Source organism: Colletotrichum fioriniae, assembly GCF_027942845.1.
Source record: "Colletotrichum fioriniae strain IMI 355084 chromosome Unknown scaffold_4, whole genome shotgun sequence".
Lineage (NCBI taxonomy): Eukaryota > Fungi > Ascomycota > Sordariomycetes > Glomerellales > Glomerellaceae > Colletotrichum > Colletotrichum fioriniae.
The window spans coordinates 3,014,568-3,041,913 of NW_027076840.1; the positions used below are offsets into that span (position 1 = coordinate 3,014,568).

General features: G+C 50.7%; 8 protein-coding genes across 8 annotated transcripts; 4 read left to right on the forward strand and 4 right to left on the reverse strand.

Moving 5' to 3' along the window:
* Positions 1-894: 894 nt before the first annotated feature.
* On the reverse strand, positions 895-2,015 carry N0V96_004634 (uncharacterized protein; the record flags this gene model as incomplete). The annotated part of the gene is made up of 3 exons (XM_065757174.1): positions 895-914; positions 983-1,620; positions 1,711-2,015. The coding sequence occupies 3 exons, from the start codon at positions 2,013-2,015 to the stop codon at positions 895-897; spliced, it is 963 nt and encodes a 320-aa protein (XP_065614387.1).
* A 2,559-nt stretch (positions 2,016-4,574) lies between these two features.
* N0V96_004635 (uncharacterized protein) lies at positions 4,575-6,134 on the forward strand (the record flags this gene model as incomplete). The annotated part of the gene is made up of 4 exons (XM_053196642.2): positions 4,575-4,706; positions 4,760-5,040; positions 5,105-5,451; positions 5,515-6,134. The coding sequence occupies 4 exons, from the start codon at positions 4,575-4,577 to the stop codon at positions 6,132-6,134; spliced, it is 1,380 nt and encodes a 459-aa protein (XP_053046043.2).
* Positions 6,135-6,595: 461 nt separating this feature from the next.
* On the reverse strand, positions 6,596-7,928 carry N0V96_004636 (uncharacterized protein; the record flags this gene model as incomplete). Its single annotated transcript, XM_053196641.2, has 2 exons — positions 6,596-7,049; positions 7,105-7,928. The coding sequence occupies 2 exons, from the start codon at positions 7,926-7,928 to the stop codon at positions 6,596-6,598; spliced, it is 1,278 nt and encodes a 425-aa protein (XP_053046042.1).
* Positions 7,929-9,695: 1,767 nt separating this feature from the next.
* Positions 9,696-11,177, forward strand: N0V96_004637 (uncharacterized protein; the record flags this gene model as incomplete). The annotated part of the gene is made up of 3 exons (XM_053196640.2): positions 9,696-10,500; positions 10,602-10,845; positions 10,913-11,177. The coding sequence occupies 3 exons, from the start codon at positions 9,696-9,698 to the stop codon at positions 11,175-11,177; spliced, it is 1,314 nt and encodes a 437-aa protein (XP_053046041.2).
* A 1,981-nt stretch (positions 11,178-13,158) lies between these two features.
* N0V96_004638 (uncharacterized protein) lies at positions 13,159-14,617 on the forward strand (the record flags this gene model as incomplete). Its single annotated transcript, XM_053196639.2, has 2 exons — positions 13,159-14,001; positions 14,057-14,617. 2 exons carry the CDS (start codon positions 13,159-13,161, stop codon positions 14,615-14,617), a joined length of 1,404 nt encoding a protein of 467 aa, XP_053046040.2.
* Positions 14,618-17,501: 2,884 nt separating this feature from the next.
* N0V96_004639 (uncharacterized protein) lies at positions 17,502-19,865 on the forward strand (the record flags this gene model as incomplete). Its single annotated transcript, XM_053196638.2, has 1 exon — positions 17,502-19,865. One exon carries the CDS (start codon positions 17,502-17,504, stop codon positions 19,863-19,865), a length of 2,364 nt encoding a protein of 787 aa, XP_053046039.2.
* Positions 19,866-21,100: 1,235 nt separating this feature from the next.
* Positions 21,101-22,402, reverse strand: N0V96_004640 (uncharacterized protein; the record flags this gene model as incomplete). Its single annotated transcript, XM_065757175.1, has 3 exons — positions 21,101-21,274; positions 21,585-22,191; positions 22,389-22,402. The coding sequence occupies 3 exons, from the start codon at positions 22,400-22,402 to the stop codon at positions 21,101-21,103; spliced, it is 795 nt and encodes a 264-aa protein (XP_065614388.1).
* Positions 22,403-25,539: 3,137 nt separating this feature from the next.
* On the reverse strand, positions 25,540-26,622 carry N0V96_004641 (uncharacterized protein; the record flags this gene model as incomplete). Its single annotated transcript, XM_053196636.2, has 1 exon — positions 25,540-26,622. The coding sequence occupies one exon, from the start codon at positions 26,620-26,622 to the stop codon at positions 25,540-25,542; it is 1,083 nt and encodes a 360-aa protein (XP_053046037.2).
* Positions 26,623-27,346: the final 724 nt, after the last annotated feature.

Consider the following 27,346-nt stretch of genomic DNA (forward strand, 5'->3'; position numbering starts at 1 on the left):
ACTAATTCGAAAATAACCGCTCGTGCAACGACAGGGTCGCTAGGGAGAGGGTCTTCGAATATGTTGATGCGCATACTTTGAGCTTTCTCCATCATGGAACATTTCGAACAGTTGCGACCATGGTACCCGCGGCTCTGAGGATTATACTCATCAAAGATGTAAGTGCAGGCGCTGATGTCGATGCGGCTGATCAATTCGTCGTATTCCTTGCTTTTTCTCTTCCACTCCTGTTGTTTTTGATCGCGCATATTGTTGGCTAGCTCAATGATTGCACCATGTAAGTCTTTCAAGACCGGGCCGTCACTTGATTCCCTGTAGTACCGTTCAGCAAAGCAACCCGGCGATGGGTCCTCAAAGATGTTGCGGCGGCTGGCACTGGCTTTTTTCACGCGAGCCGACAGAAGGTCTTGAAGCATGCCAAGGCGCCTCATATCCACAAGCTGAGGTAGAAGGAGAACATCAAGCATTTGTGGGTAGAACATTGGGTGAAAGTCCGCCAGGAGGGGAAATGAAGCGCAAGCGATCGAATCCATCTTGATCCACAACTCCATGACGATTAGAAGCATCTGGCTGTTTTGTTCTGCGTTGCCCTCGTACAAAGGAATCGCTGTATGAATGTAGTCAAAGATCTGCTGAGAAATTTGTGCGCAGGAATCTTTCGTCGACGCAAGGAGCTCCGTCTCGGTGATGGTCAGCTTATGATAGCGCTGAGCATGATGGCTGAGATGATCTTTGGGTGCCTCGACCGAACCTTCCCCTGGTATTTCCCGAAATTGTCGTCTTCTGCGTGGCGCTTTGTGGCTCAAGAGAACCTTTTTGATGTAGTCATAGCTGACTCTGAGGCCAAGCTGCATTTCCAAGAAAGAGGCTTTCTTTGGGAGCGTGGGAATTTGTTTAGTCAAGCTCTTTCTCGTCTGCGTAATCGCGCGATGGAGAAAGTAGGAACACTTGTCGATGGTTGTGGTGAAGCTAGGATTAAGACGATTGAAGAGAAAGTCGTATCTCGAGATTGCGGCACGATCCTGGAAGCGGCTTCTGTCCAGGTCAACTTTGACGAGCCGGCGGCAGACTTTCTTTTTCAAAAAGTGAACTTTCTCGGTGCTAGCTTGGAAGGTGATTGTGACGTCCAGAAACGTTGACAAAAGTACGCACATGAAGAACTTGTATTCAAGACGACCTTGCTCCGGACTCAACGACAGGCAGAGGAACCTCTCGATGCAGACGCGGAGTATGAGATAGTAAGGTAATCTGCGCCATGGCTTTTTGGCGTGATCCCAGCAGACATCATCGCGAACACGCTTTCTGAGAAGGACTGGGGCAACACGGCGGCCGTTTTCTTCGAGGATTCCCATGAGTAGAGAGGTGATGATGGAAGGGTCACCAGTGTTGCGGTACTCGAAGACACTAGCGCCGGCCTTGAAGGAGTGAGCAGCGAAGTCCTTGACGGTTTCCAATGACGCCTGCTCACTGAACGTGGCTAAGCTTGATTTAAAGTGATGATCGGCGAAGGTCGTGAACGGGATGGCGACCGCAATGCCGGGGAAATCCCAGAGTAGAGCACTCTTGGTGGCCAAGACATTCTCATTCTTGGCAGACGCTTCGAAGGCCTCGAAGACGACACTGTCGTTGAATATGGGACAGAAGAAAAAACTTGTCAGCGGCCCATGAACTCATGATGATGATTGCTTTTCAGAGTGAAGGAAAACTCACTCTTGTGATCGACGGATGATGAGGCCCGCGTTCTGTTTCTCGATGTGCAGAACAATGCAGCCAGACGGACCCAAGTCGTGCAATTCTTGGAGAAGAATCGCCTTGTCAATTCGTCCGGCGGTGTTGAGATGCTGGCAGGCGGCGAGTGTTTTGCCAATTGAGTTCCAGACATCGCGGCACTGGTCGACGTTGCTAGGCAATTCGCTCATGACCTTGGCGGCAGCAGCCAAACGCTGAACGAGCTCAGATTCGATGAGCTGGATTTGTTTCTCGGGGTCCCGCTGCCGTGGGAGTTTGGCTGGCATTGCCAAGTGGTTGAACAGCGCACCATGGACGGCCGCTGACGACTCCAGCGAGGGGTCCATGGTGGTGGTGGACGGAAACTTCCACTCAGTCGCACAACAGATTGGTGATTTCGCTTGAATTCGGGAACGTCTTGGACGAAGATGAAGATTGCGGGCTTTCACGAATGGACGATGTGAAATACGCTGTGATGGTTTGAGTAGAGAGGGATACCCTAAGGTAAGGTAGAGAGGGAGTTTGATGGATGGTGAGGAAAACAAGAAGAAGCAGAAAAAAAAACAATAGACAGGATGGATGGGCAACACCGCAAGGTGGAAGAAGCAGCGTTTGGGGCGGAAGATTCAAAGGTGGGTCTTCAATTCCAAGACGACTGACGGCAATTTGAGCTGGGAAGGTGCATTCGGGGCATAAAGCAGGCAGGCGCGGTCCTTCCAATATCCACGACTTTCTTCCATTGCAGTTGCCATCGGGAACCTGCATTCGCTGCCTAAGGTACCTTATCTAAAGTACCTTCCTTGCCTTCAGGTGAAGGATTGCTTGAGAGTCCTGATGCACCTGGCATCGGTTTTCATAGTATTAACAGTGCAGCAAAGAAAAGCAGGGGTGGACTCATTGCAAATAATTGAGATGAAGGGTCAAGAGAAGGAAAGAAAGGCTTTGTGTTGGAAATACAACCTTCTAGTAGATTGTAGACCTTTGAGTAACGATTGGCAAGATTGTGAAGAAAGGCAACGGTGACGGCAAACTAAAGACAGTCTCATTCAATAAAAGGTGACATGATCCAGCCTCCTTCCCCAAAAAAGATGGAATAATGGCTCCCAGTCCGTCAAGATATCCACAGCATCACCTAATTCGAAGCTGGATATCTCACCTAACAAGCAGAAGGAGAGGTTGTCCAAACTTCCAGTTGACGACGTTAGACGCCTTTCGACAGTCTTATCATGACATTTCACTATTCATGCTCGTTTTTCTTAAATTATCGAAACGTTGGACGCAGTGCTTTGATTGATTTCCAAGACGCCTTTCTTCCATCCCTGGTCGACTATCAAAAGTCAAGATGGCAGGCGTCCAGGACGCGTGGTACATATTGCTTCGAACTATAGTCCACATCGGTTGTATGTTTGTTACAATTACTCGGATAAGAGAGGGAGTTGGCCGGGAAAGATTATTCGAACCGCAAGCTGAGGTACGGCAAATGAGGTTCATCAATAAAGCTTGATGGGGTTTTGTCAGCTGCAGTAAAAAACAATCACAAATGGCAAGTATTCGCTTATATAATCAACGGATCAATCTGCTACGCCACAACTGCCCCAGCCTCACCACTCCGCCGTTCAATTGAGCTGTGCTGAGCCACAAGCTACAAACAGTCGTACCTGCAACAGCTATTACCGCCCACGCCTTGGCAGACAGGCCAGGTGATGCGATTAGCTGATGTAAACTTTGATGCCATGTTCCATTGTTATCTTAATCCCAAAGCCTCATGATATCGCTTGCTATGAGCAGGAGTCTCATGTTAAAGCTACAATCGCGGGCCGATAAACCTACCTCTGGGGATCTTTGCGATGCCCTTCCTGATGTTCCTGTACTAAGACACTAATCGCCACCTTTCATTCTGACGAGAGAGATATTTTCAGGACTTCATTCTGATGTCAACAATGAAGTTTGCATCTCAGAAGTATTCCGTTACAGTAAGTAGTTAATTCGACTTCTGATCACAGCGCTACTCAGAGATATTCTCATAGAGGTTGCATAGTAACAGCTGAGGTAAGGCGATTAGGAATCATTCACAATGCTAAAGACTCTTTCGTATTTTGTCATACTTGGCTGAAGACTTTCGAGTAGAAACATACGCCATGTCCCCGCGCAGAGATCCTTGGAGGTAGATATGTAGTTTCTAATGACCTCACTGCTTGCTTGGAGAATCGTTGATCTTGCAGATGGCATTCAGCAACTCTAAATTTATCATGGAGAGCTAGAAGCATTGAAAACGTTTCCTGAGAAGCTAGGTACATTTTGTGTCTTGTAGCGGAGTCAAAGTCAGCATTGTGATTAGTTGACTTCCAGTGCCAACACCATCTGCGTGGGGCATGGCGTGATCATGGATTCTCACACGTGTTACCTGGATCTGATGTCCATTGTCTGTAGCTCATGGCCTCCAGTTGGCCAGTTCATGTTATCGAAACTTCGGGCTCAACTTCGGCAGTCTTAATGTGGATCCAACCGTCACGGTTAATGCCAGCCCTGCTTGTCTGCGTCCACCTCTGATCCTACGGAGTGCCGGGGAATTGAAGCTTGATATTTAGAAGCGACTTACCATGCCCACTTTCTCAATTGCGTGCTGCTCTTGTTACCCAACTTGCCCATAACTCTGCAGTATTGATGCAAACTCTGAAATTCCGAATTCCTTATGGAGCCTGACGTGCTTGCGCACCTGAAGGTGCCTGAGGGTGATAAACTCAGCTAGCTGCTGCGAACTAGAAATGCCGGTGTATTCTCAACTTTCGCAAGAGCGGTCTTGATCTCCGTGCCTCTTATCCAAACCGCTGGAACATAACGTCATAATGACCCTCGAGCGATTGGGTCAGATCTACCGATCATGTCTTTTTCAAATCATCATTGTTGGAATTGTGGCATTTTGTGAGCCAGGGATATGGACGGCACTGAACAATCTCGGGGCTGGCGGAAACGCATCCGTAAGTCGCATCCTTTGATGAATCGTAATCCAAATGCTAAGAAATCTTGACAGCCTCTCCTGAACAATGCCGCCAACTCTCTCACATACGGACTCATGTCTGTGGGATGTTTCATAGCAGGAGGCATTACGAACAAGATTACAGCAAAATGGACTCTATTCATCGGCGCGGCATTCTATACTCCCTACGCGGCAGGGCTATACTGCAATAATCGCTATGGAAACGAGTGGTTCTTATTGCTAGGTGCCGGGCTTTGTGGTATCGGAGCATCGCTACTGTGGGCGAGTGAGGCAGCCATTGCTGTTGGGTATCCCGAGGCGGAGAAGAGAGGCCGGTAAGTTCTTTCCACCTGGCTATTTAACACGTGGATAGCTGCCGACTGACAAATAATCGCCCAGTTATGTTGGAATCTGGATGGGTATTCGACAAATGGGACCCCTCGTTGGTGGCGCAATTTCCCTGGCGTTGAATATCAAGACAGCCGAAAAGGGCAAGGTCACCTACACAACATATCTCGGCTTAGTTGCCATCTCATCGTTGGGAGCACCCGCTGCTTTACTGCTATCACAACCCCAGAAAGTCATCAGAACCGATGGTACAAAGATTCCGTACATGAAGCAGACCAACTTCGCCATCGAAGCCAGGGCCATTTGGAAACAGCTAAAGAACAAGTACATGTTGCTGCTCATTCCCGTTTTCTTGGCTGGCCAGTTCGGCACAACCTACCAAGGGAATTATCTGACAAGTACGTCTCTGACAAAGGAACCTTGATTCATGACCATGCAAGTGACTAATAGTCAATCAAAAGCCTACTTCACCGTGCGGTCCAGAGCCTTGGCATCGTTCCTCACAGCCATCGTCGGTGCTGCCGCGAATATAACCACCGGCGCAATCCTGGACGTCAAGCGATTTGAACGCTCCGCTAAATCCAAGGTCGTCTACATCATCATTCTCGTCTTCATCACGACCGCATGGATCTGGAATGCCATCATTGAGACACGCCTATCCCGCATGGAGGACCCGCCGTCTTTCGACCTCGGCGATGGTCCATTCTTCAACTCTGCGTTTACAGTCTACATGTTCTTTAAGTTCTTTTATGAGATGTTGCAGACATACATCTACTGGCTGATGGCTGAGATCAAGGGCGCTCAGGGTGATGGTGATATTGCGCGCACCACGGGAATCTTACGATCGTGGGAATCGATAGGCAGTACAATTGCCTACGCCGTTGGCGCGACACGCTGGCCCAACAAGAACCAAATGATTCTGGGATTCTCTCTTTGGGCTGTTACAATCCCGTTCACGCTACTTGCTGTCTTTGGTAACTGGAATCAAGGCGGAGAGGAGACTTTGGAGAATTCAGATGAGACTGAGAGTGATCTGGGTGTCGAGAGAGTTGCAATTCAGAGCAAGGGGGAGCAAGTGTGAGGTGTTTTGTGAGCCTCTAGGAGTGAGCCCGTTATAAGACAAAGATTACACAATCCATAAATAATGAGGTATGGAGCAGTACAGTCTACACAGCCACGGCCCACCATCATTGAGACCTATCTCGCAGTGTTAGAATCAAGCATGAGCTATCATTGGTCGATTTTTGAAGATGAGGTCAGGTAAGTTTCCCGCGCAATATATTTCTGAACACGCGTGCGAAAGAAAGACTTCTTGACTATTTCGAATTCGAGAACGACAAAATCATTCAGTACTTCGCTCAGTTCCGATAGCATATCGGCAACTAGTCATGGAAAGAATGCTCAAAGTCTCAATTTCGCCCAATTAACCAAGATGGTGTAAAATGAATGCTATCAATATCCAACGCCAAGGGTGAGATGCTCAAGTCTCGCCATGATCCGTGCCTCCAGTTATTCTGGCTTCTACCTCCCAACAACGTCAAATTAGAATGCAATCGCCTCATCAAGACACATCTTCTTGTTGTCATCCATTCTGCCTTTGCCTCTACTACAGCAGTCGATCGCCGCGCAAAGCTGTGAATCACTCTGGCTTGCAGTAGCTGTCTTTGGCACCTGCTGCTGCGCCGGCCAGATCTCGCTGCCGGATTGTTGCTCCTTCTTCCAGTGCTCGGTGATGATCTCGCGCACGGTCTTCTGGAAGAAAAGAGGACCCTTCTCCATCTCAGGGTGGAGCTCGCCGTTGACAAAGATGCCAGCGTTGATGTTCTTCTGAGCATTGGCGCAGAGGTACTTGTCCTCGGACATGATGCGCTTGTACATGTCACTGATGACATTGAAGTCCTCGTCACTAGAGTTCTTGTTGCGGTAGACCTCATAGCGCATCTGGGATTTGGAAGGGCCGTCGGGAACGAATCGCTGGATGAAGAAGAAGTGTGGTCTTGACGAAATGTTAGCAAAGAAGTGAATCTTTCATGAGTATCTGCGTAACTTACGAAACGTTCATGGAGGCGTTGGGCCAGAAGTAGGTAGCAGCGACACGGAAGCCCTTGGCGATCTGCTCAGGTGTGGGCTGGCCAAAGTGCTGAATGTATGCGTTCTGAGTATTGACGAAATAGGAGTTGAGGTCTGCGATGGAGGGAATATCTGGGTGGGCAGTCGGGCAGTGGTAGCACTCGTTGTAGTTGTCTGCCAGGATCTTCCAGTTCCACTCTCCCTCCATCTCCCAGTGGTGATCAAAGACGTAGTCCTCAAAGTTGTAATGCTCGAATCTCTCCTGTTCGTCGATGCCGAGGAAGTCGTCGTTCCACGCAATCTCGGGCTTCTCGGCAGCATCAAGGTTGACCCAGATAAAGCCGTTGCGGTCGACGTGAACATGGATGGGGAAAAGGTTGTTCTGAGACTTATCGAAGCCTGCGAGCTCCTGGTAACCAGGAGCCTTGGCCAAGTTGCCTGCCAGACCGTAGGACCAGCCATGGTACTTGCAGGAGAAGACGTAGCTGTTTCCCTCTTCCTTGGTCACAACGGGGAAAGCTCGGTGCCTGCAAATGTTATGCATGGCGTTGATGTTTCCCTTTCGGTCTTGGACAATGATGAATTGGTAGCCAGCAACATCGTAGCGGACCCAATCACCCGGGTTGGGGATTCTGGCCTTGTGTGTAGTGAGAAGCCACTTTCTGGAGAAGATGGCACGGCGTTCAAGCTCGTACATCTCTTGAGAAGTGTACCAGGAGGCAGGAAGGGCTCTGACAGGGGTCTTGTCATCCTGGGCAGCAGGCTTGGAGCCGCCGAGGCCAAAGTAGTTCTTGAAAAGTGACATTGCTAAGCCCGCAAATCTGTGTAAGACGATAGCTCGTTGGAAACGATGGGAGCTGGGGAACTGGAGCTGATGCTCGGTAGTTGTAATCTGATGATTGTGGTCTGATATGGGTTATCTACAACTCTATGAGCCGAGATGGCAGTCCTTCTATATAGCCATGATAAGCCCTGGCCGGTGGACTGAGTCCGTGTTTCGCCCTTTCCTATCTCTTGGACTGGAAACCATCGTTTGGGCCGGCCGGTGTTCGATGTCGCACACCGAACGCCTCTGACAATTCCGGACACCCATAGCCATCAGGTGGCTGTTGATGCGGTCGTGAATACCGATCACATGACCGGCGAACACATCTCACGCGGACCGACTACCTAGCATTCCAAACACCATGGGGTGGGACATACGGACCGAGCCGCGCTATGATGGTAGAGGTTCTGGGCAAGCTGGGGGCCCTTGAGGGCGGTGGAGATAAGATTCATCATGGTGCATTGCTTGATGCAGCGCCCACCCCCAGGAGTCTAGACTTCCCATACCCGTGTTTTGAGCTGGACATCCTTCCATGAAGATCCGGTCCATCTCTACACACAGACTTAAGCTTGTTCATCCCTGCTTATCACGGCTTCAACCAGTCATTACCCTCAGAAGCTCCCCCCGGTCAGTGGAGTCAGTATCTGTCACATATCTGCCACTAACGAGTATCCTTTCCCAATCTGGAAACTTTTCACTGTGCATTCTTCATTGGGTAGTGCCCCAGACCCCGCCTCGTGAACGCCCAGGCGGTTTTGACTCCATTGGCACCCGATGGTTACACGTCGTTTTCCAGCCGCTGCTCATCCTCGATGCCAACAACGTAATGCCTTTGGTTCCATTGGCACCGATGTAGCACTGTGTTCGTCCCATTCGCTGCACTCTGCACTCCTCTCGTACCATGTGTGGCGGCTCGGCGTACGTGACGCCGTCGGCGCACTAGTCCGGATACCCTTCGTGCGTTGGCCGCCGTGCATCAAGGCCAAACCTGTCACGCTCGGTCCTAGACCGGCACTTTGCACTACATTACTGATCTGCGATGTAGGGTACAGCTGTCAACGAGTCAACCACCTGGTCAAGTCATCCCATACAGGCACACCGAGGATTCCCGTATCTATCGTCATGGTGTTGACCGTATCTGCTGTTTATGGGGAAGACGACTAAGTCAGGGAAATTCTGGTAAGGATCGTTGCCCTGTTTATACTGGGTCCCGGGGTCTTATCGTGATTCATCTGGGGGCATCCCTGGTGTTTGCCCTTGAGTTATGGAATATCCAACCGAAGTAACTCAAAAGGTCAGCCAATGCCCAGTGTCCGTCTTCGACCTACAAGATAAACTTGCATTGCAGTGCTTCTATTCCAGAACGCGAGGATCACGATCTGGTGATGCTCACGTTTTGGATGATAGAGAGGAATACACCACACAAAGCAAGCCGGTCCCCGGATAACTCGATTCGTCACGTGATCGGTATTCGGAGTCTCAGCCGACATCGGGACCCCTTCCGCTCTTGGAGGCGGGGGGAGTTCACACGGGTCACCGATAAGTAAACCGTCTTCTCGCTCCGTGAAAGTGACGATGCAAGGTATTCAAGGTAACACTCGACTTATTTGTTTCCGTCTCTCTGTACCGTCCTGGGAACCTCCATAGTCGGAAGAGATCTCTACTCTGCTTGGCTGCAAGAGTCCCTTTTTGACAAGTTCTTCCCCCCTCTCTCGCCGATCCATGTCATTCTACTTTTTCAACAAAATGGACCAGAGCAAACCCTCCTATCTCATTGTTGGCGCTGGTGTGTTTGGTGTGTCTACCGCCTATCACCTTATCAAGAAGTACCCCGATGCATCCGTGACCCTGGTCGACAAGGATGCATTCGACGCCGATGAGCGCGTGGCCGCCTCCTGGGACTGGAACAAGGTGGTCCGCGCCGACTACGACGACTTTACCTACTGTCAGCTAGCCCTGGAGGCCCAAGACACTTTCAAGAACGACCCTCTGTGGCAGCCCTATTTCCACCAAACGGGTGTTTACTGGATTTGCCGAAGCGACTACGCCCGGAATGTTATAGACCACCATGAGAAGCTCGGCCGCAAAGACGACATTATTGCCTTGCCCATCTCTGAAGCCCGCAAATTGTACAACGGTCTTTTTGAAGATGCTGACTACTCTGGCGCCAAAGAAGTTCTTGTCAACCGCGCGAGTGGGTGGGCGGCTGCTGGCGACTGCTTAAGAGCTGTCACTCGCGAATCCATCAAATTAGGCGTCAAGTATGTAACGGCTGAAACTGCTTCTCTGGAATTTGACCAGCGTGGCAACTGCACAGGTATCAAGACGACAACAGGAGAAATTCTGACTGCGGAACACACTATTCTCTCCACGGGAGCTTACACGCCAAAGTTGCTAGAGTTGAGTGCCGCAAAGAGCGGCCTAAGTAACCTCCGAGCCGGTGACCGTATTCTGGCTGCTGGAATTACCACTGGCATGGCGGAGCTTGACGAAGAGGAGTACAAGAAGTATGCCGACATGCCCGTTGGGTTCCAGGGTTACACAGGACATGGTAGGCTTTCTCTCCCTGTTTCTGTTTTGTTAACGACTCCACGCCTCCTTTATGCTTCCGCTTTGCGATTAGGCGAGGATAGTAGCTCATAATTGAAACAGGCAAGCCCTTCATCGGAAGTATTCCGCCAACGAAGGACAGAGAACTCAAGTGGTGGGGATCCAAGATCTTCTCGAACACCAAAGAAATTCTGCCTGGTCGCCACGTCTCAGCGCCTCCACCGGCGAAAGATTACAGCCAGTGGAAGGTGTCTCGACAACTCAAAGAAGACATCGCTGAGCAGCGCAATCTGTGGTACGGAAAGAAGAGCGCAAACTGGAAGATGACCAAGCACCGAATCTGCTGGTAAGTGACTCGTGAATGGTCAAGCCATTTTCTAGATTCCAAAGCAACGTGCTGACTGTGCGTTTAGGGACGCCTTCACAACTAGCTCAGACTTCATCATCTCTCCGCACTCGGCGGCCAAGGGTCTGTACCTCGCCACGTGTGGCTCATTCCACGGCTTCAAATTCTTCCCTGTACTTGGCAAGTATGTGATCCAGATGCTGGAAGACTCGCTGTCACCAGAGTTGAAGACGAGGTGGGCGTGGGATCGTGAGCGCCCGGATCATCTCCAGAACCCAGAGTATCCTAACTCTGAATTAACCGACCTTGTGGACCCGGTAGCGAGGTTGTGATATCTGAGGCATTTTGGTTTCATATGTAGCTGCATCGGCATAGATCAACGGCGTACATACATGCTTAGTGGTTGACTTGGTAATCCAAGGTTTCATGAAAGCTCACTGGTTCCCACTCTCCACATCACCGTGTGCACAAAGGCCGGAGACACGATGATTCATGATAGGTGGGTGCTCAAGTGAGGCGCAATGATTGCATGCCGAGGACAAGGTGTCGTGGCTGAAGCAGAGACAACCTATCAGAGGTGTCGTATTGTCAGTCTGCATGCTAACGAGCTCTCAGGTTCTCCGCGCGGCAGGTGAAGTCCCTTCATTTTCTCTCTTTCTCACCGAAGTCGGAGATGCCATTTCTCCCTGCGGTCAGGCACCGAGCTAAAGATCAAGCGTGAGACCTCCAAACCGTTATTAACTTTGGGCTCAGCCGTGTAACACAAGTATGGTACCTTACCTACCACCAACTGTTACTGAACACGCCGACCAGACGATCGAACAAAGACCCCATTAGTCTAGAAAGAAAAGCAGGCTGACTGGATTGGATCACCTACTTCAAAAGATAATTTACCGGTGAATGTGATTCATCTATGGCTTCCAACTTGGTGGCTAGATGATGGACGTTGAAGATCACGATGAGGTTGTCGATCTCGGAAGGTCGGCTTCCCGAATTGTCAGCGAATTCTTCGGTAGATAGGCCACGTGACAAGGATATAGTCTTAGGCGGTCCTTCTTATCTCGTCTGACTCCCATTATTTATGCTTTCCGTCCCTTATCGAGGCGCTGTCTTACCTAGGGGGGTTAGACTAGGAGGGGGATGCACGGTGACGGGGCGCCCCTCATCGGTTTAGTCCGTACGGTGCGGGGTTCGTGGCAAGGGGTGTTTATAATTTCGAAAGTATTTAGTGGAGGCATGTACGCTTCTGGGTCTCCTTTGCAGTGCTGCTCGTGTCTTCTTCCCAGGGCCGTGAGATTCGTCAATGTCATGCCGCCAGAGGAGGGCTCCATCAGTTCGGCCAGCTTGAGGGGGAGAAGACGCTCACATCATGCCTGCCTCACTTGCAGGTCTGCCGCTTTTGCCAATAGGAATTTATTTCTTATAGTGTGAGGGGTTGCTCGCTGACGCTTGTTCGCGCCGTACAGGAGAAAAAAGACGCGGTGCCCGGGTGAGAAGCCGGCGTGTTCGAGTTGCGTACGGCTGTCTCAGTCATGCTCTTACCCTGCGGTGAGACCTTCGCAAAGCGGAAGATCGGTACGCATGCCATGAGCACTCTTGCCCCCTACTGATATCCGACGCCTTACCACCGATAGGATGAGAGACTGCAAACTTTGGAAGAGAAACTGGATCTCCTCCTCAGTGGAGGGGGCTTGTAATACGACACCGCACGCGAACATGCTTCGTTCAGACCATCTGACCGGGTTCTTAGACCGAACCACCACACTCGTCAAGGACAACCACAAACACAACAGCAGGCAACGTTCGAAGAAGTCACCGACGCGTCGGAAAAGTCATTTTCGGCAACGCCGCCATCTCGGAGAAATCGACAAGACTACCCGACCGACAACAGCAATTCTGTCGTCTTTGACCCAGATGACATGGCGACGGGCATCAATCTCTACTTCAAGTACTGCCATCGACAACCGATCTGGTGTTTTGAGAGAGATGAAGTCGGCGACTACGACTCCTTGCCAGAAGAACTCGCCAGCAGTATCCTAGCGCTGACATCGCGATTCTCGGAGCAACGCGATCACATGCAGCTCTTCAGCAGTAACGCAAAGACACTCATTATGCTTCGAATCGCGAATGGCACCGTGGACATTACGACAATAGAGAGTTTATGCCTTCTGTCTTACGCCTCTTTCATAGGTAAGTACCTCAGCGCAGAGCATCGTCGTGATATGATTGAAAAGGAAAACTGATCTTACAGACGGCAATGTGCACCTGGGCCAATTTCACCTCGGCCTTTCGCTTCAGCTGTGTCGGTCAGCCATGCTTGACATGGAATCTGTTTACGCAGTGGATGATTCCACAACGGACCGAAAGAAGAGGCTTTTCTGGAGTCTCCAGTTGCTGGAGCAGTCCTACGGCCGCCAGGATGGATTATTGAGCTTTCCCAACGACGTGCGCCGGCCTACTCTTCCGTCAAGCGGAAATCAATCGGAGCAGGACTCATGCAAGGCGCCACCGCTACCTCGAGATGATCTCGGTACCTCTTCCCCTGGCGAGACGGGTATCTGGAACACGAGTGTCTGCCTGGGATGGGTTTGGAGCCAGGTTAGGAAGTATGTCTCGGATTGCTCACGCAACATCCTCAAGGAGCCATGGCGGCATGACTCTACCTATGCCAAAGTCCTCTCAGACTTCATGGAGACGGAAAACAGGATACCCATGTGCCACCGTTATGACTCTGTCAAGTTCTACGAACGGAAAATCGACGAACTCAAGGTGAACCGGGACTACTGGGCGCCATGGCTGAAGGAGCAATTCACTTACCATGCGATACCCACAGTCCTGAATCATCCGTTTCTCTACATTGTTGGAGCCCAGCATAACCCGAACCTCGGGATCCCAAACACATTCTGGAGGAGGTCTTCAGAACAAGCGCTGCTCCACGCCACTTGGATTGTCCGGATGATTGACATGGTTGTCGACAAGCAGGTGCCGCTGGTAGACCCTTTCTTTGGGCACGTCGCTGCTATTGCTGCAACGGTTCACCTTTACTATTGCTGCGCGGCGGCGGCAAGGTTAAAGCACAAGTCCAATACGGACTTTGCCAAGTGCAGAAGATTCTTGAAGAGCTTCATCCCCTGTTCCGCAGCGTGTGGCGCATTGGTGAGTCAGAGAATAGTCGCGCATGAAGTGTCGCATGGTTGACCATGACACCTAGGACCGTAACCTCGACAGGATGACCCGCATTGCTGCAGGAACTGAAAATATGGACGTAGAAGACTGGATGCCGTCTAAAATCTACCTCAGCGTCCCCTTGATGTGGGAGATCCTTCAATTCAACTCTACAACCGACTCTCAGGAAATCCCAACCGCCGGCCTGCTAGACGCATCACTCACACCTACTGTACCGCCCGTTGATACGAGCGACAGCTCAACCCTAGAGATCATTGTCGCCACATCTCCGGAGATCACCATTAACATCGCAGACGGTGGGCAGGAGGCGCCAACGTCGACATACAAGAGGGCGCACAATGTTTCCTCTAATCCGGCAAATTCGACAGCGACATCATCTTCGTCGTCGTCGACGTCACGGGCCGCAGTGTTTGACCCGCCGACCGTCGAGCAGATTGACAGCCTGACCTTTAACACCACACCATGGTTATACGCGGACCCCTCGCAGCTCGTGGGCATCGGGGATATGAGTTATCCGCAATCGGAACCAGGAAATGCATGGTGGGAAGGGGAAAACTTCAACAACATCATGTTTAATCAATTTTAGCAATGAACAATGTTTCGCCACATGATGCCGGTTTCTATCCAGTGGTAAGCACGTATAGACCAGCTTGTTGACTTCATGTCTTATGTCTCCTTGATGTGTGAAACAGTTGCTTGAATGTTCTGCTACGAAGCTGAGCGGCCATGGTAGACCTTCGTGAGCAGCATGATCAGGTAATGCCATGCTATGACCAGGACTTTTCTTTCAGACCCCTATGGCATGAATTGGAAGGCGCAAAACAGGTGGCACACGATGCTCGAGTCATTGATTCGTCTTTGGTGTTCATCGTCGGGATCCGTCACCGGACAGACACGGTGACACGAGGGCATCAAAACGCCAAGCAAGAGGCCACGATGGGGTAATTCTTAGGTAATATGAATTACCTCACCTCAGGTAAGTCACCGAGGAGAAACCTACAGCCCATGCAAAGGCGACGCCAGGTGGCTTACGGACTTGGAACGGCGCTTCCTTGGTGAGTCCCCGAATGCGGTGGATCATGCGGGGGAGGAGGCAGGGATCAAGCTCTCGTTTTAGACGGACTTTTTTGATAAAAGCAAATCGGGGGTGTCACGGATGGGGTAGCCGGGTAGCCTGGCTGGTTGGGGTTGCAGAGCGGTTAGAAAAGGCTCCAGAGTAATAGGTCATGTCTTGTCCGACCAAGATCGTTCTAGACTGCTCGATGGGTCAGTCTCCTTGGCCCCAAACATGCCGACCCATACGAGTTCAGTTGGGAATGACAGGGCATACATTCGCTCATTTGACTTGGCGGGTGTGCACAAGTCCGCCGCCCGTCTGACTTATTATTCGGCAGGAAGAATATAGAGACTCGAAGAGGTGTTCGTCTGCTCCCAACGGCTGGTCTTCTTCACCCCTCCCTCAAGCGCCTAATATCCCCTCTGCCACGCATGCCAAGACTCAGGGTCCTGAGCCAAACCGTTTTTGACGCACAGTAGCATTCGTAGCCTTACCGTCTTTGAGATGGCGGTACCCCCTGTCTTGTGGAAGCCGGATACCGAGTGCCATGGGCCACTTCTTACTCCGTGGTCGCTGTGATTGAACCCAGTGCAAAGCACTTGCCACCCAGGCTGGCAGCGAAGCGCCAAAAAGGTCAATGATGATCTCCTTCTGGGTTCGAATAATCCGCTCTTGACGATCGCTAGGGTACTTGGGACGCGTTGTTCTGCTCATTTGTTATCCCCACATCGCATATCGCAAAAGAGCAGAGCTGCGATAGCATGACTCAAGCGAGCAAGACACTCCGAACGTCAGCTTTGGTGCGCCAAACATCCCACTCCCGCCGACTTACTTGCCAGCGCACGATCCGTAACGCCAAGTTGCGGTGGGCAAGCGACAAGGTTGGGACTTCCAATGCGAGGCGGGTAATGCTGATAACTACATAAGGGCGACAAGGAATTCGGGGTCACAACGACTACATGGAAGGTTTCTTTCCATCCTTCCCAGTCACGGGGTGATGGGATCCCCGGAAGGTGTGCCGTCGTGTTTTGGCTCGTTTCGACAAGAGCCCGACTTGGTGGAAACCAATGCGATACTGATATCGAGTCCTGTCATGATTGTCCAGCTGCTTGCGTGTGATCGTCGACTTTTCGGACGAATCCCCAGCGGCCAGTTGGCCAGACTCTCACCGACACTTTCTTATAGCACTCTGGTATAGCAATAGTCGAGAATTGGATGAACGGCACCTTGCCTGAACGGATTGTGGTTATCGCGACCTTGCAAGCACAGTGAAGGATCCGATTAAGACGGGCTGGTCTGCGCGTCGGGACTCTTGGCTGCACGTTTGGATCACATCTATTGTACAGTGGCTACTGTGAGGGAAAATACGCGAACAGCCGGAAGTTGTATCATGTGATGATGGGAAGCGATGTAGGAGGGGGGTGATGTCCAACGTCGGAGCGTGGTCGCAGACCGGTTGATGCCCAACAGTAGTTGGAACGTCAAAGACTTGTCTTCCTTCCAGCTTTCGAAACGTTATCTTTCTCACGATGATCCATAAAGAGCGTTAGACAGATCATGATCACGATGACCCTGATAAGGCCAAACACCCGAAGGTTATGGTGGCCTGGGGGGAAGGGCACCGGCGTAGTGGCCGAGTTCGGAGCGGTGCGCACGAAGCACCCCTCCCCCCGGCTGATGTGAGCCGGCCTCGCTCGTCCAACCCTAGGGGGGTTGGTATTGCAAAACAATGGTGATGGTTGGCAAGAGGCCAAGTTCCAAGTGCAACCGCAGCAAGCTGGTTGCGCCCGCTATCTACCTCTGGTTGCAAAGGTGACCATATCATGACCGAATCAAGCGCAAGTGAGTTTATGTGGCGATAAGCCTTTGCGAACGTGGTGTTGATGGATCAATATCATGGAGATGTGAAGTGTGTTTGGGTTTCTTTGGGGGCCACGCGCATCGGCCAACACGGACGGCATCGGCTTCGAGAAACCGATCAGGTGACCGCGGTCTTGGGCTCTCCGGGCCACAACTACGGTGCTGCTATCTATAGCAAGCTCCATGTCTGTTCTCCAGGTTCTCCACACTGACGATGGTGCTAAACTGGATTGGGGTATCGCAGACGAGCATGGGTGACTTATAAACCGTCTTGCAACTGTACACGATGCTATCATCTTGAGGGGTTATCACCAGAAGGTTCTTTTCATATCCGTAATACATCATTGTTATTTACATCTCCTTTCCCTTGTCACCAGACAAGAAGGACGCACACATACACACACATACATCATGGATCCCTCACAGCGCGTCGTCATTATCGGGGCCGGCATAGTCGGTACAAATATTGCTGACGAGCTGGTCTCGCGGGGGTGGACCAACATCACAGTGGTCGAACAGGGGCCGTTGGCCATGCCGGGTGGCTCAACATCTCATGCCCCCCGGTCTCGTGTTCCAAACCACTGGTTCCAAGACTATGAGCTCCTTTGCAAAATACACGGTACAAAAGCTGCTCTCAATAGAATGCTTCAACCAAGTCGGCGGCCTTGAAGTGGCAGAAACACCAGAGAGACTCGAGGAACTGAAGAGGAAACATGGTTATGCCTCCTCCTGGGGCATCGAGGCCCATCTGCTCACCGCCGACGAGGTCAAGAAGATCTACCCCCTTATCAGCACAGACGTGGTCCTTGGCGGCCTGCACATTCCGACCGATGGTCTTGCATTGGCTGCACGTGCAGTTCAAGTGCTTATCGAGCGCACCCGTAAAGCCGGTGTCCGTTATCTCGAACACACCCCGGTCACGGGCATCACGCGGAGCCAGGGCCGAGTTACGGCCGTCGAGACGAAGAACGGTGCGATTCCCGCCGATCTCGTCATCGCATGTGCCGGCTTGTGGGGTGTCGAGGTCGGTGCCATGATCGACCTGCCGATTCCACTGCTGCCCGTCGGCCACCAGTACGCAAAGACGACTCCCGTGCCAGCGCAGAAGGGAAAGAAGCTTGAGGTGAACGGCGCTCAACTACCCATTCTTCGCCACCAGGATCGGGATCTTTATTACCGCGAACATGGTGAACAGTATGGCATTGGCTACTACGGTCACCGTCCTCTTCCCGTGGTTGCTGCCTCGCTTGGCGAGACACCCAAGCACGTCGATGAGCATAACATGCCATCACGCCTAGACTTCACTCCCGATGACTTCAAGCCGGCATGGGAACTCACCAAAAAGCTCCTCCCTGCCCTCGCCGAGACCGAGATCGAATACGGCTTCAACGGTATCATGTCTTTCACTCCAGACGCTGGTCCTCTCGTCGGCAGAGCGCCCAATCTGGAAGGGTTCTTCGTTGCAGAAGCAGTCTGGGTGACACACTCCGCCGGCGTCGCTCGCGCAGTAGCCCAGCTTCTGACCACCGGGAAGTCCGAGGTCGATCTCGGAGAGTGCGACATTTCTCGCTTTGAACACATTCAACTCGCGCCCGAGTACGTCAAGGAGGTCTCTACGCAGAACTTTGTCGAAGTATATGACATCTTGCACCCTCTTCAGCCGCGCGAGTCACCACGCAACCTCCGCGTCAGCCCATTTCACTCTCGCCAGAAGGAACTCGGCGCTTACTTTCTCGAAGCAGGGGGATGGGAGCGTCCGCAGTGGTTCGAGGCTAACGCAGGGCTTGTCAGCCAGCTGCCTGACAAGTGGAAGCCAAAGAAGCGCGATACCTGGTCAGCGAGGTACTACTCCGATATTGCTGCCGCTGAGGCCTGGAAGACGCGGACAGCGGCCGCAATGTACGATCTAACGCCGATCCGCCGGTTGGAAGTTTCTGGGCCCGGATCAGCCAAGCTTCTCCAGCGGCTGACAACGAACAATGTCGACAAGGCGCCGGGTAATGTCACCTTTACACTTCTCCTTGATAATGAAGGTGGTGTTCTTAGCGACATCTTTGTTGCCAGGCTTCGCGACGACCTATTTCAGCTTGCCGTCAATGGCCCTGTCGATCTCGCTTACTTGGAACGAGAGGCTCGTCTCCAAGTCAAGACGTCGCCGACCCAGTTCGTTCACGTCCGCGAAACTACCGGAGGTACGAGTGGTATTGGTCTCTGGGGACCCCGCGCTACCGACATTATTGCTGGTATTAGCTCAGACAACCTCAAAGACATGCCTCAGTCGCAAGTCAAGACAGCCATCATCGCTGGTCTCCCGGTTACTGTCGTGAGCCTGTCATTTGTTGGTGAACCCGGCTGGGAGATTTATACCAGTGCAGAGAACGGTCTGCGTCTGTGGGATGCTCTTTGGAAGGCGGGTCAGCCCCATGGAGTCATCGCCGCAGGTCGCAGCGCCTTTAGTGCCCTGCGCCTGGAAACGGGATTCAGGACGTACGGCGCCGATGTGACTACCGAGCACAACCCCTTTGAGGCTGGTCTTGACTTTGCCGTTGATCTTAGCAAGGAAGGGTACGTCGGTCATGCCGCTATCAAGCGCCTTGCAAATACCAAGGTGAACAAGCAACTCCGCTGCCTTACAATCAATGACGGGAGCTCTGTTGTCCTCGGGAAGGAGCCCGTGTTCCTCGATGGCAAAGCCGTCGGGTATGTCACGAACGCTGCGTTTGGCTACACAATAGGGCAGCCCATTGCCTATACATATTTGCCTAGCAGTGTGAAAGTGGGCGACGTCGTGGAGATTGAGTATTTTGGAAGGAGGATTGAGGCAACTGTGATGACGGAGCCACTGCGTAAGGCCCAAGTGAGCGAGAAGACGGCTATATCATCACCGAAGAGGATCGCTATCAAGTCAAAGTTGTAATGGGTTGGTTGGTAAAGCGTCTGGGGCGTTTTACGGGCACTACCTTGCATGATAATGAAGCAAATGAACTTTCAATAATAAGAATGTGCGCGCATCGTGAGGGCCATCCTACATAAGAAGCCTCTGGAAGTGAGAAATATCTAAGCAGGGGATTCCACAATATGGACAAGACAGCTATTACCCAAACCTGACGCTGGCGTTGTGACTACCTTGTTTCCTACCATCAATGTAGACAGCAAACTCCACAGACGCCCCCGATGGAATCATCTCTACCACATAAGTCATCTTTTTAGCCATCGTTCCATCGATGGTCTTGATGTCAGGCAAATCCGAAAACGGAACGTCAAGCCTGCAATCAATGTAGCAAAAGTCATTGACCTGAAATGTGCGCCGATCTGGCACTTCCGCCGCTTCGCACTCGCAGATGCCAACAGAGAAATGGCCTTCTACGTCTTCTGTGTAGATTTCATAATAGGAGAATCGTACTGGGTTCTTCTGAGAAACATTTTCACCCTATGAACAAGTTTCAGCTGTTAATTCCGAGGTTCTGCCAGGGTGATACATGGGGTAAACTTGCTCTTCTCAGGTACCAGTGCATTTGATTCTTGGCCCTCCAAACCCCCAAGTAGACATCAAACTCTTTGTCTTCTTGAAGGTGCTTTTCCCGATCAAACTCTGCTCGGTAAGTAACCCCGTAGCTTGACCTTGATACTGTTGAGGTCACTTGAATAGGCGCCTTAACTTTGTAGTCAAGGCACTTGATAAGGGTTTGATCTTCAGCTCGGTGGCCATCCAGAAATCCCTTGTGGACTGCCCCTCTGCAGATTGCGGTGCGTCTATGCGCAATATCAGCCTTAGGTGGTCCGCTCTGGAATGACTAGATGTGAAGTAATAAGTAGTAGTAGTCACTTACGGCTGCACACCCACCGACTGCAAGACTTTCATCCCATGCTGCTTCTTGAGATGGTCATACAGATACGGACTAGCGCCTAATCCTCCGACTAAAATGATTCCCTGCGCGGGGAAGCACAAGTTAATGAATGACTCAAGCGTGTTACGATTGATATATTGTTTTCGGCTTACGGTAATTGTCAAGCCAGATCTCGCCGCCATTCTAGTCTGTTTCGCAACCAGCTTGTCAATCCCAGCAAAAGAGTCTGTGAATGCACTCTGAATGTGAGTTCTATTCTTCTAGTCAGGTAATCAATCTAGACATAATCCAAGATTTGGTTCACTCACTCCTTGAAATGGATTCTTCCGTTCTTGATGACTGGCTCCTTGTAGAAGTCATTGAGATTGAACTCGCTGAAAGCTTCGGCTGGGATTTCAACAATATATTCTCGGTGGGCCAGACTGGGTGCGAATTTTGGCTTGATGAATGCTTCCCATTCATTTCTCATGATTCTCTTCTTCCCAGTGTCACTCAGATGGTGCCATCTTGAGCCCAAGCGAGCTTTGCATGCTCTTTCAAATGCTTCATCAATAAAGATACCTCCGCAAAGGCTGCCTAGTGGATAGGTGTTGTCAGCTTGTTTCTCAGTCATCCAATCACAGTCATGTGAATAGCGTTACCTGTTCCTTCCACTGCTTCGTGCATCGATATGGGATTGTTCTGATCGATTTGGTAGCTGATGAGATCCTACATGTATTGATAATCAGGTACATCGAACATACTCAGAGAGGACCAAAATGTGAAAGCTCAAGAGAATTTGTACTTACCACTGTGCCGCCACCGGCATCGCAGATAATGTACGCATCGTTCTTGCCCACCTTTCGGCCTGGCTCGCTCAAAGTTGATAAAGCCGCAGCTTCAGGCTCAGGTGCCAGAGTCAATCTAGTTTTCCCTGCTACCCGTGAACTGAGGATTCCTGCCTTCTCCGCGGCTGTCTCCATTGCCTGCCTGGCATAACCCTTCCAGATGGCAGGTACTGTGATGACTATGTGCAGCCTCATGGCGTCAACGACTTCTTCCCCTCTCGCCTTAGTAATGGTATACATCGCATGATTGAAGAGTGCCCGCAGAAAATCCGCCACGAGCGCAATAGCAGTCTTTCCAGAGTCCTTCAACATTCTCTTGCCTCTCAAGATGAATTCAGATGCGCACAGTTCTGGACCAAGATCTTCGTCTTTGAGGAGTAGAAGTTTGAACCAGCGAATTGGGTCTGCATCATCAGGGATATCATATCCCCACATCATCGTGTCGTCGTCATAGTAAAGCTCTGTTGGAGCTTTGCCTTCTTCGGGACCCTTACCAGGCCAGTTGGTGATGATGTTGATGTGGTCATTTTCGAATTCTTCGCTCGTAGCCCAGGCTACTCCAGAGTAACTAAGTAAGAATCACTACATTGAGTATCATAGTCTCAAATTCGAATTGCAAGGGGAAAGAGGGGCTAAATTTACATACGTCGTCCCAAAGTCAATTCCGATGACAAGTAAGTCATCATCTTCCTCACCATTTGATACCCTTCTCTGCCCACTGTGAGATTACGCCCCGTCAAAAGGAAAATTGCGTTGAAGACTAACCGGGACTTGGACATTGTAGGCGGGTCGCATAATAGAATGTAATGCTTTTTCGATGAACTGTGTGGAGCACGTGAAGGGAAACAGTAAGTAAAAGGCCTAGATGCAGGTTGGTGTCCAATGATTCACATTCGAGGCTGGTCATTGTGGAAACTTTGCTGCCTTTTATGGTCGACAGAGAGGAATATACAACCTACGTTGGCGGCCTGCGGATGAGTGCTCAGAAGACAGATGTGTCTGTCAAGGCAGGCTGTGCTAAAGATATTCATGGGGGCGGGCGCCTACATTTCAGGCTGACCACCGTTCTGGCCTTTTTCTCAACTACCACAATCAATCAAATTGCCTCCGCCATGAAGACTACTACTACTAAATGACCGAAATTCAGTGCATGTCTTACCATCGATGGTTGAATACCACATATGTCGCTTTTGGCGGATGCCGTTATGGACAACTATCTACATCATTACGCTATAGCTACGCCCTTTTCACTGCTGGAAGCAATCGATGTTCTTCAATTACTGTGCTTCGTTTGGATTCTGGAAACATCACCGATGCAGGCAGCAGGCTGCCGGGCTATACGTATTGGTTCTTGATCAGGCTCTCATCTGAATCGACATGTCGTGAACCCTGCATTTTCCCCTTCTCGGCGCTTCGGCACGAGTCTGCGCTGGCTGTAGTTCCTGTTCGCCTCAAAAGCTCTAGCCAGACTAGTATTGACTGTTCCGGAAAGTTTGCAGCTGCAAATATCCTAATGTACAACTCCCTTGCCTTGTCCCTTTTACAGGCTCTGAGTTTCGAGATGCAGTCTGGTCCCACGCAGCACTCTTCAGTATGGGGAAATTCCGGCATACTCAACGATTTTCTTCCATCCCCGTGCTGCAGGATCAAATTTTTAAGGCAACGAAATTACAGGCGCCATTCGCTGACACGACGAGCCTAAACGCCGTTGAGCCTGCCTTATCACACCACAAAGCAGTTCGGTGAATATAAGCTAACCTGCAGCCGGGTCATTTGGTGCTTGGCGACTTCTAACTGATCAATCAGGATGTCCAGAGTACAATGAAAGAGGGAGCCTACTCGGACTCGAAGGCTTTTTGTGTAACTGTGCCCGGTCCATCAGTGGTTCACCCAATTGATTTTGCCTCGTAATGCATGCATGCAAGGAGCGCCACACCAGCTTCTGTCAAGAAGTAAGCATGTCCAAACCAGCAGGCCAGGCTCACCAAGCTAACCGACCGGCATACCCAATAATATTCCAGGGCTTTCGTGGTTTGCTTTACCCCCGCAAAGTGATGATCCGCCGCCGTCGATTTAAGGAGAGCCAGCTCATCTGACAGTTATGCTTCTTGAAAGCTACAAAGGCGAGATTATACCTAACTTTCTGCTTTCTAGACAATGCCAAGCCCATATTTGAGGCAACGAGAACATTCGCATCTTTTTCCCAGCCTTTCCATCATGGCAGAGAAGAGTTCAAATGCTTACGGTTCATCTGGCCGACCGCAAACTCGCCGGACATGGCCACGCGATGGTGACCGATCAACTTCAAAGAGCGAGCTTCACCGCCCTGACAGTTTTCAGTACCTGGATTCCTTCGATACAGAGGCAGCCAGAAGTCCTTCGTTGACATGGAGGAGTCAAAAATCATCAAGATCTGTAAATACTACGTATTGTTCCAGATTTCAATTGACAGGGGGAACCAAGAACCATGGAAATAATACACTTTGCTAACCTTCAAAAAACCTTTTACAGTCTACCATTGATACCAACTCTATTCCTCAATCTGAACCCGAATCCCCCGTCGAACTCGACCTAACTAGCTTGGGCCACACATGGGATCAGAGGCCAACCCCCAAGACACGTGAAAATGAAAGAATGGAGAATGGATTGGATGGGAAGGACGTCACGCTAGAGTCTTTGAAACTCGAGCTGCAGCAGAAAGATGCCGATCTCGCTGATATGCGTAGACGCTGGAAGCAGACAGCCAAGGAGCTGAACAGGCTCAAGATGTCACAAAAGAGAGAATTTTATGAAGTGACAGATCGGCACCTAGTGGAACTGGCCACCATACTACGATACAATATTCGAGACCTTGCAATTCGATATTTTGAGGGCAAGATAAGACCTCAGGATTCAGTCCACGAACTCAGAGGATCCAGATTCCTGCAATACTTCGGCCGTATTGTCCATGCTACAACAGTACAGAACGCCCTACTAAAGTCTGGAAACAGACGCTCGAGCGTTATGCAAGCGTATTTGTGGGAAATTCTCACCGCAGAGATATTCGGTCGATACCTTTGGACAGGATCCGAGCTATCCGGAGCCATTCAAGTCTTGAATGATCATATGAAACAAGGTAGGATGATAGAATTCGTTCCATCCTCACCTTGCGACATTTTACTGAAATAAATTGCTATCAAGACAGATGTCCAGTTGCCAGGTTTGACGTCGAGTCCTGTCGGGGTTTCCAACTGTGGAGTACAGAGACGACGGGTATGATCCTGCACACCATCGACGCGAAGAAAGAGTCCGCAGTCAGGTGGTTTGTTGAAAACACGGTACGAAATATAGCATCCGGTATAGTGGATGCAGTTGCTTCTCTCATCATCGTTGAAAATGATGAGCTGGGTCTGGAGATTGAAAGGATTCTTCATGAGGCTCTAGCTCTTGATAAGGAAGTCTGTAGACAAGTTGCGCGTGTGGATTGGATCACGTACGAGACACCGATGATCTTTGATCCCGAGCAAATGGAATGGGAAGGTGAAGATGAGGCGGGGAGACGAGATCAAACAGTCCGCCTTGTTGTGGCCCCAGCTTTGAGAAAGCGAGGGAAGTCAACTGGAGAAGACTTCGATCTTGATCGAGTACTGCTCCCCATGGTCGTTTCACGTTTTAACCCTGGAGACTGATTGAACACGACGTGCCGAAATTCCTGCGAGAACTGAGATCAGTCGAGGGGTGATGGACTTGGATAGCGAGAGTTTTCGAGGTTTAGGATATCAGGAGGGATCCGGGACTGATGTGGCATGATGTATGCAAAATAGTATGCCGGTCAATACATCCCTACGTAGTCCGTCCGATCACTACACCCTGGTATGCACTGGTAGATCGCGCCCCGGGTGAAATTGTCCCTCGTGTTGATTAAATTATTCTTCCACTAAAACTTGACGATTATCTTTTTCCCTGACACCTTTCCCTTTCGCAATTGGTCTAATTCCTCCAGCAAGACGTCAATACCACCACTAACTTCTTTGATGGGGGGAGGTCTCAGAATTTCAGTGAGCTGTGGAAGTATTGCGTAGAACCGCGCGAGAGCCTGTCGATGTTCTAAATCGACTGGAAACTTGGGTCCAATTGGGGGCAGCCAGGCAAACTCTTTACCAAAGACCGTATAAAGCATGGTCATGTCATACTTGACACCTGGAACCTTTGAATCTCCTTGATCAAGCAGTGTGACAACCTTGCCACCCTTGGCTTGCAGTACTTTGGCCGTCAGAGGACCAGTGCCTTTTTCTGAGATACAATCTAGAGCCAGGCTGATGTCTGGGAAGGCTGATACGACTTCCTGAACCCAATTCTCCGATCTGTAGTTGAAGACGTGGTCGGCTCCATAGCTCTTGACGAGCTCATTAGAATGTGGAGACGCTGTTGTGACCACGGTGCAGCCCGCTAACTTGGCGAGCTGAATGGCAAAGAGGCCGACGCTGGTGGAGCCTGCGTAGATGAAAACGGTCGGTCGCGGTGTAGATTCCTCGGGATCTCTCTTGGGCTCATCAGGCCACGGAAGTCCAAGGTGCACGTTCATCGCCAAGACGGCAGTGACGGCTGAGACACCGTAGGTTGCTGCAGCCTCATCCGAGATACCTTGAGGAATCTTCCACGCCAGGTCTGCCTCGGCCTTGAGATATTCCGCGAACGCGCCCCTGTCGTGATGCAAGCCGCCATGAACAACACCAGCTACACGGTCTCCCACCTTCCATAACTCTGTCGCGGACTTGCCAACTTCAATCACCTCTCCTGCGTAGTCGCAGCCGACGATGCAGTTCTTGGGTGAGATGACGTCAATGTGCTTATAGTCGCTTGGATTGAGAGCCACAGAGTTCACCTTGACCAGTATCTCTTGGCCGGCGATGACAGGATTTGGTACGTCGATTACATGGGCTCCCTTGAAGATGGACTTTCCCGAGGTAAGGTTGAAGATTCGTGCGGGCGTGCTACGGTTTGACACCAAGGCCTTCATTTTGAGGAGTCGAACAGATCCGATAGATAGATAACTGTGGGGCGTTTTTTTATTTCTATTGTCTTAATAGGATTGTTCAGTTGTTGAGAAGCGCGTGAGATTGAGGCGTGAAGTACAAAAACCCTCGAAAAGCAGGCAAAGATGACTTGATAAATAGGCGGAAAGCTGAGAGCCACGGAGTTTGAAATACTTGAGAAGACAGGCAACACGTGCGGGCAGGCTTTGGAAAAAGAGAGATTGGTTTTGTAAAGTCCGCCTACGTTCTTTGAGTTTCTTCGCAACATCAAGTTTCGCGCGTGGAATTCTCCCGGACGAATCGCGTTCCGTCCATTGGATGACTCAATCCAACGGCCCATGCCATTTCGATACTTTGACATTCGTATATTGTAATCTCTTCCGTTGGGGCGGTCGCTTTCCTAGCAGAGAGGAGGCTCTGGAAAAACGAATTCACCGATTCAAGATGAGGCCAACATTTAAAGACTGGTTGTTTATTAATCATCCCGACCAGATGGTTATCCTGTCATCGCACCCGGCATGATTCGTTCTTAGCATGCTAGCGGACACTAGATGAGCCGACTATAGGCAATTGCAAGCATTCCTATTTGCGGTCATCATTGTTCATGGAATTCCGTAACTCTGCCGACTATTGCCGGCCCCTAGAAGACTACTGGAGGAACATGGTAGGCAGGATGGTAGATTTGTAAGTAAAGCTACTTTCAGATCA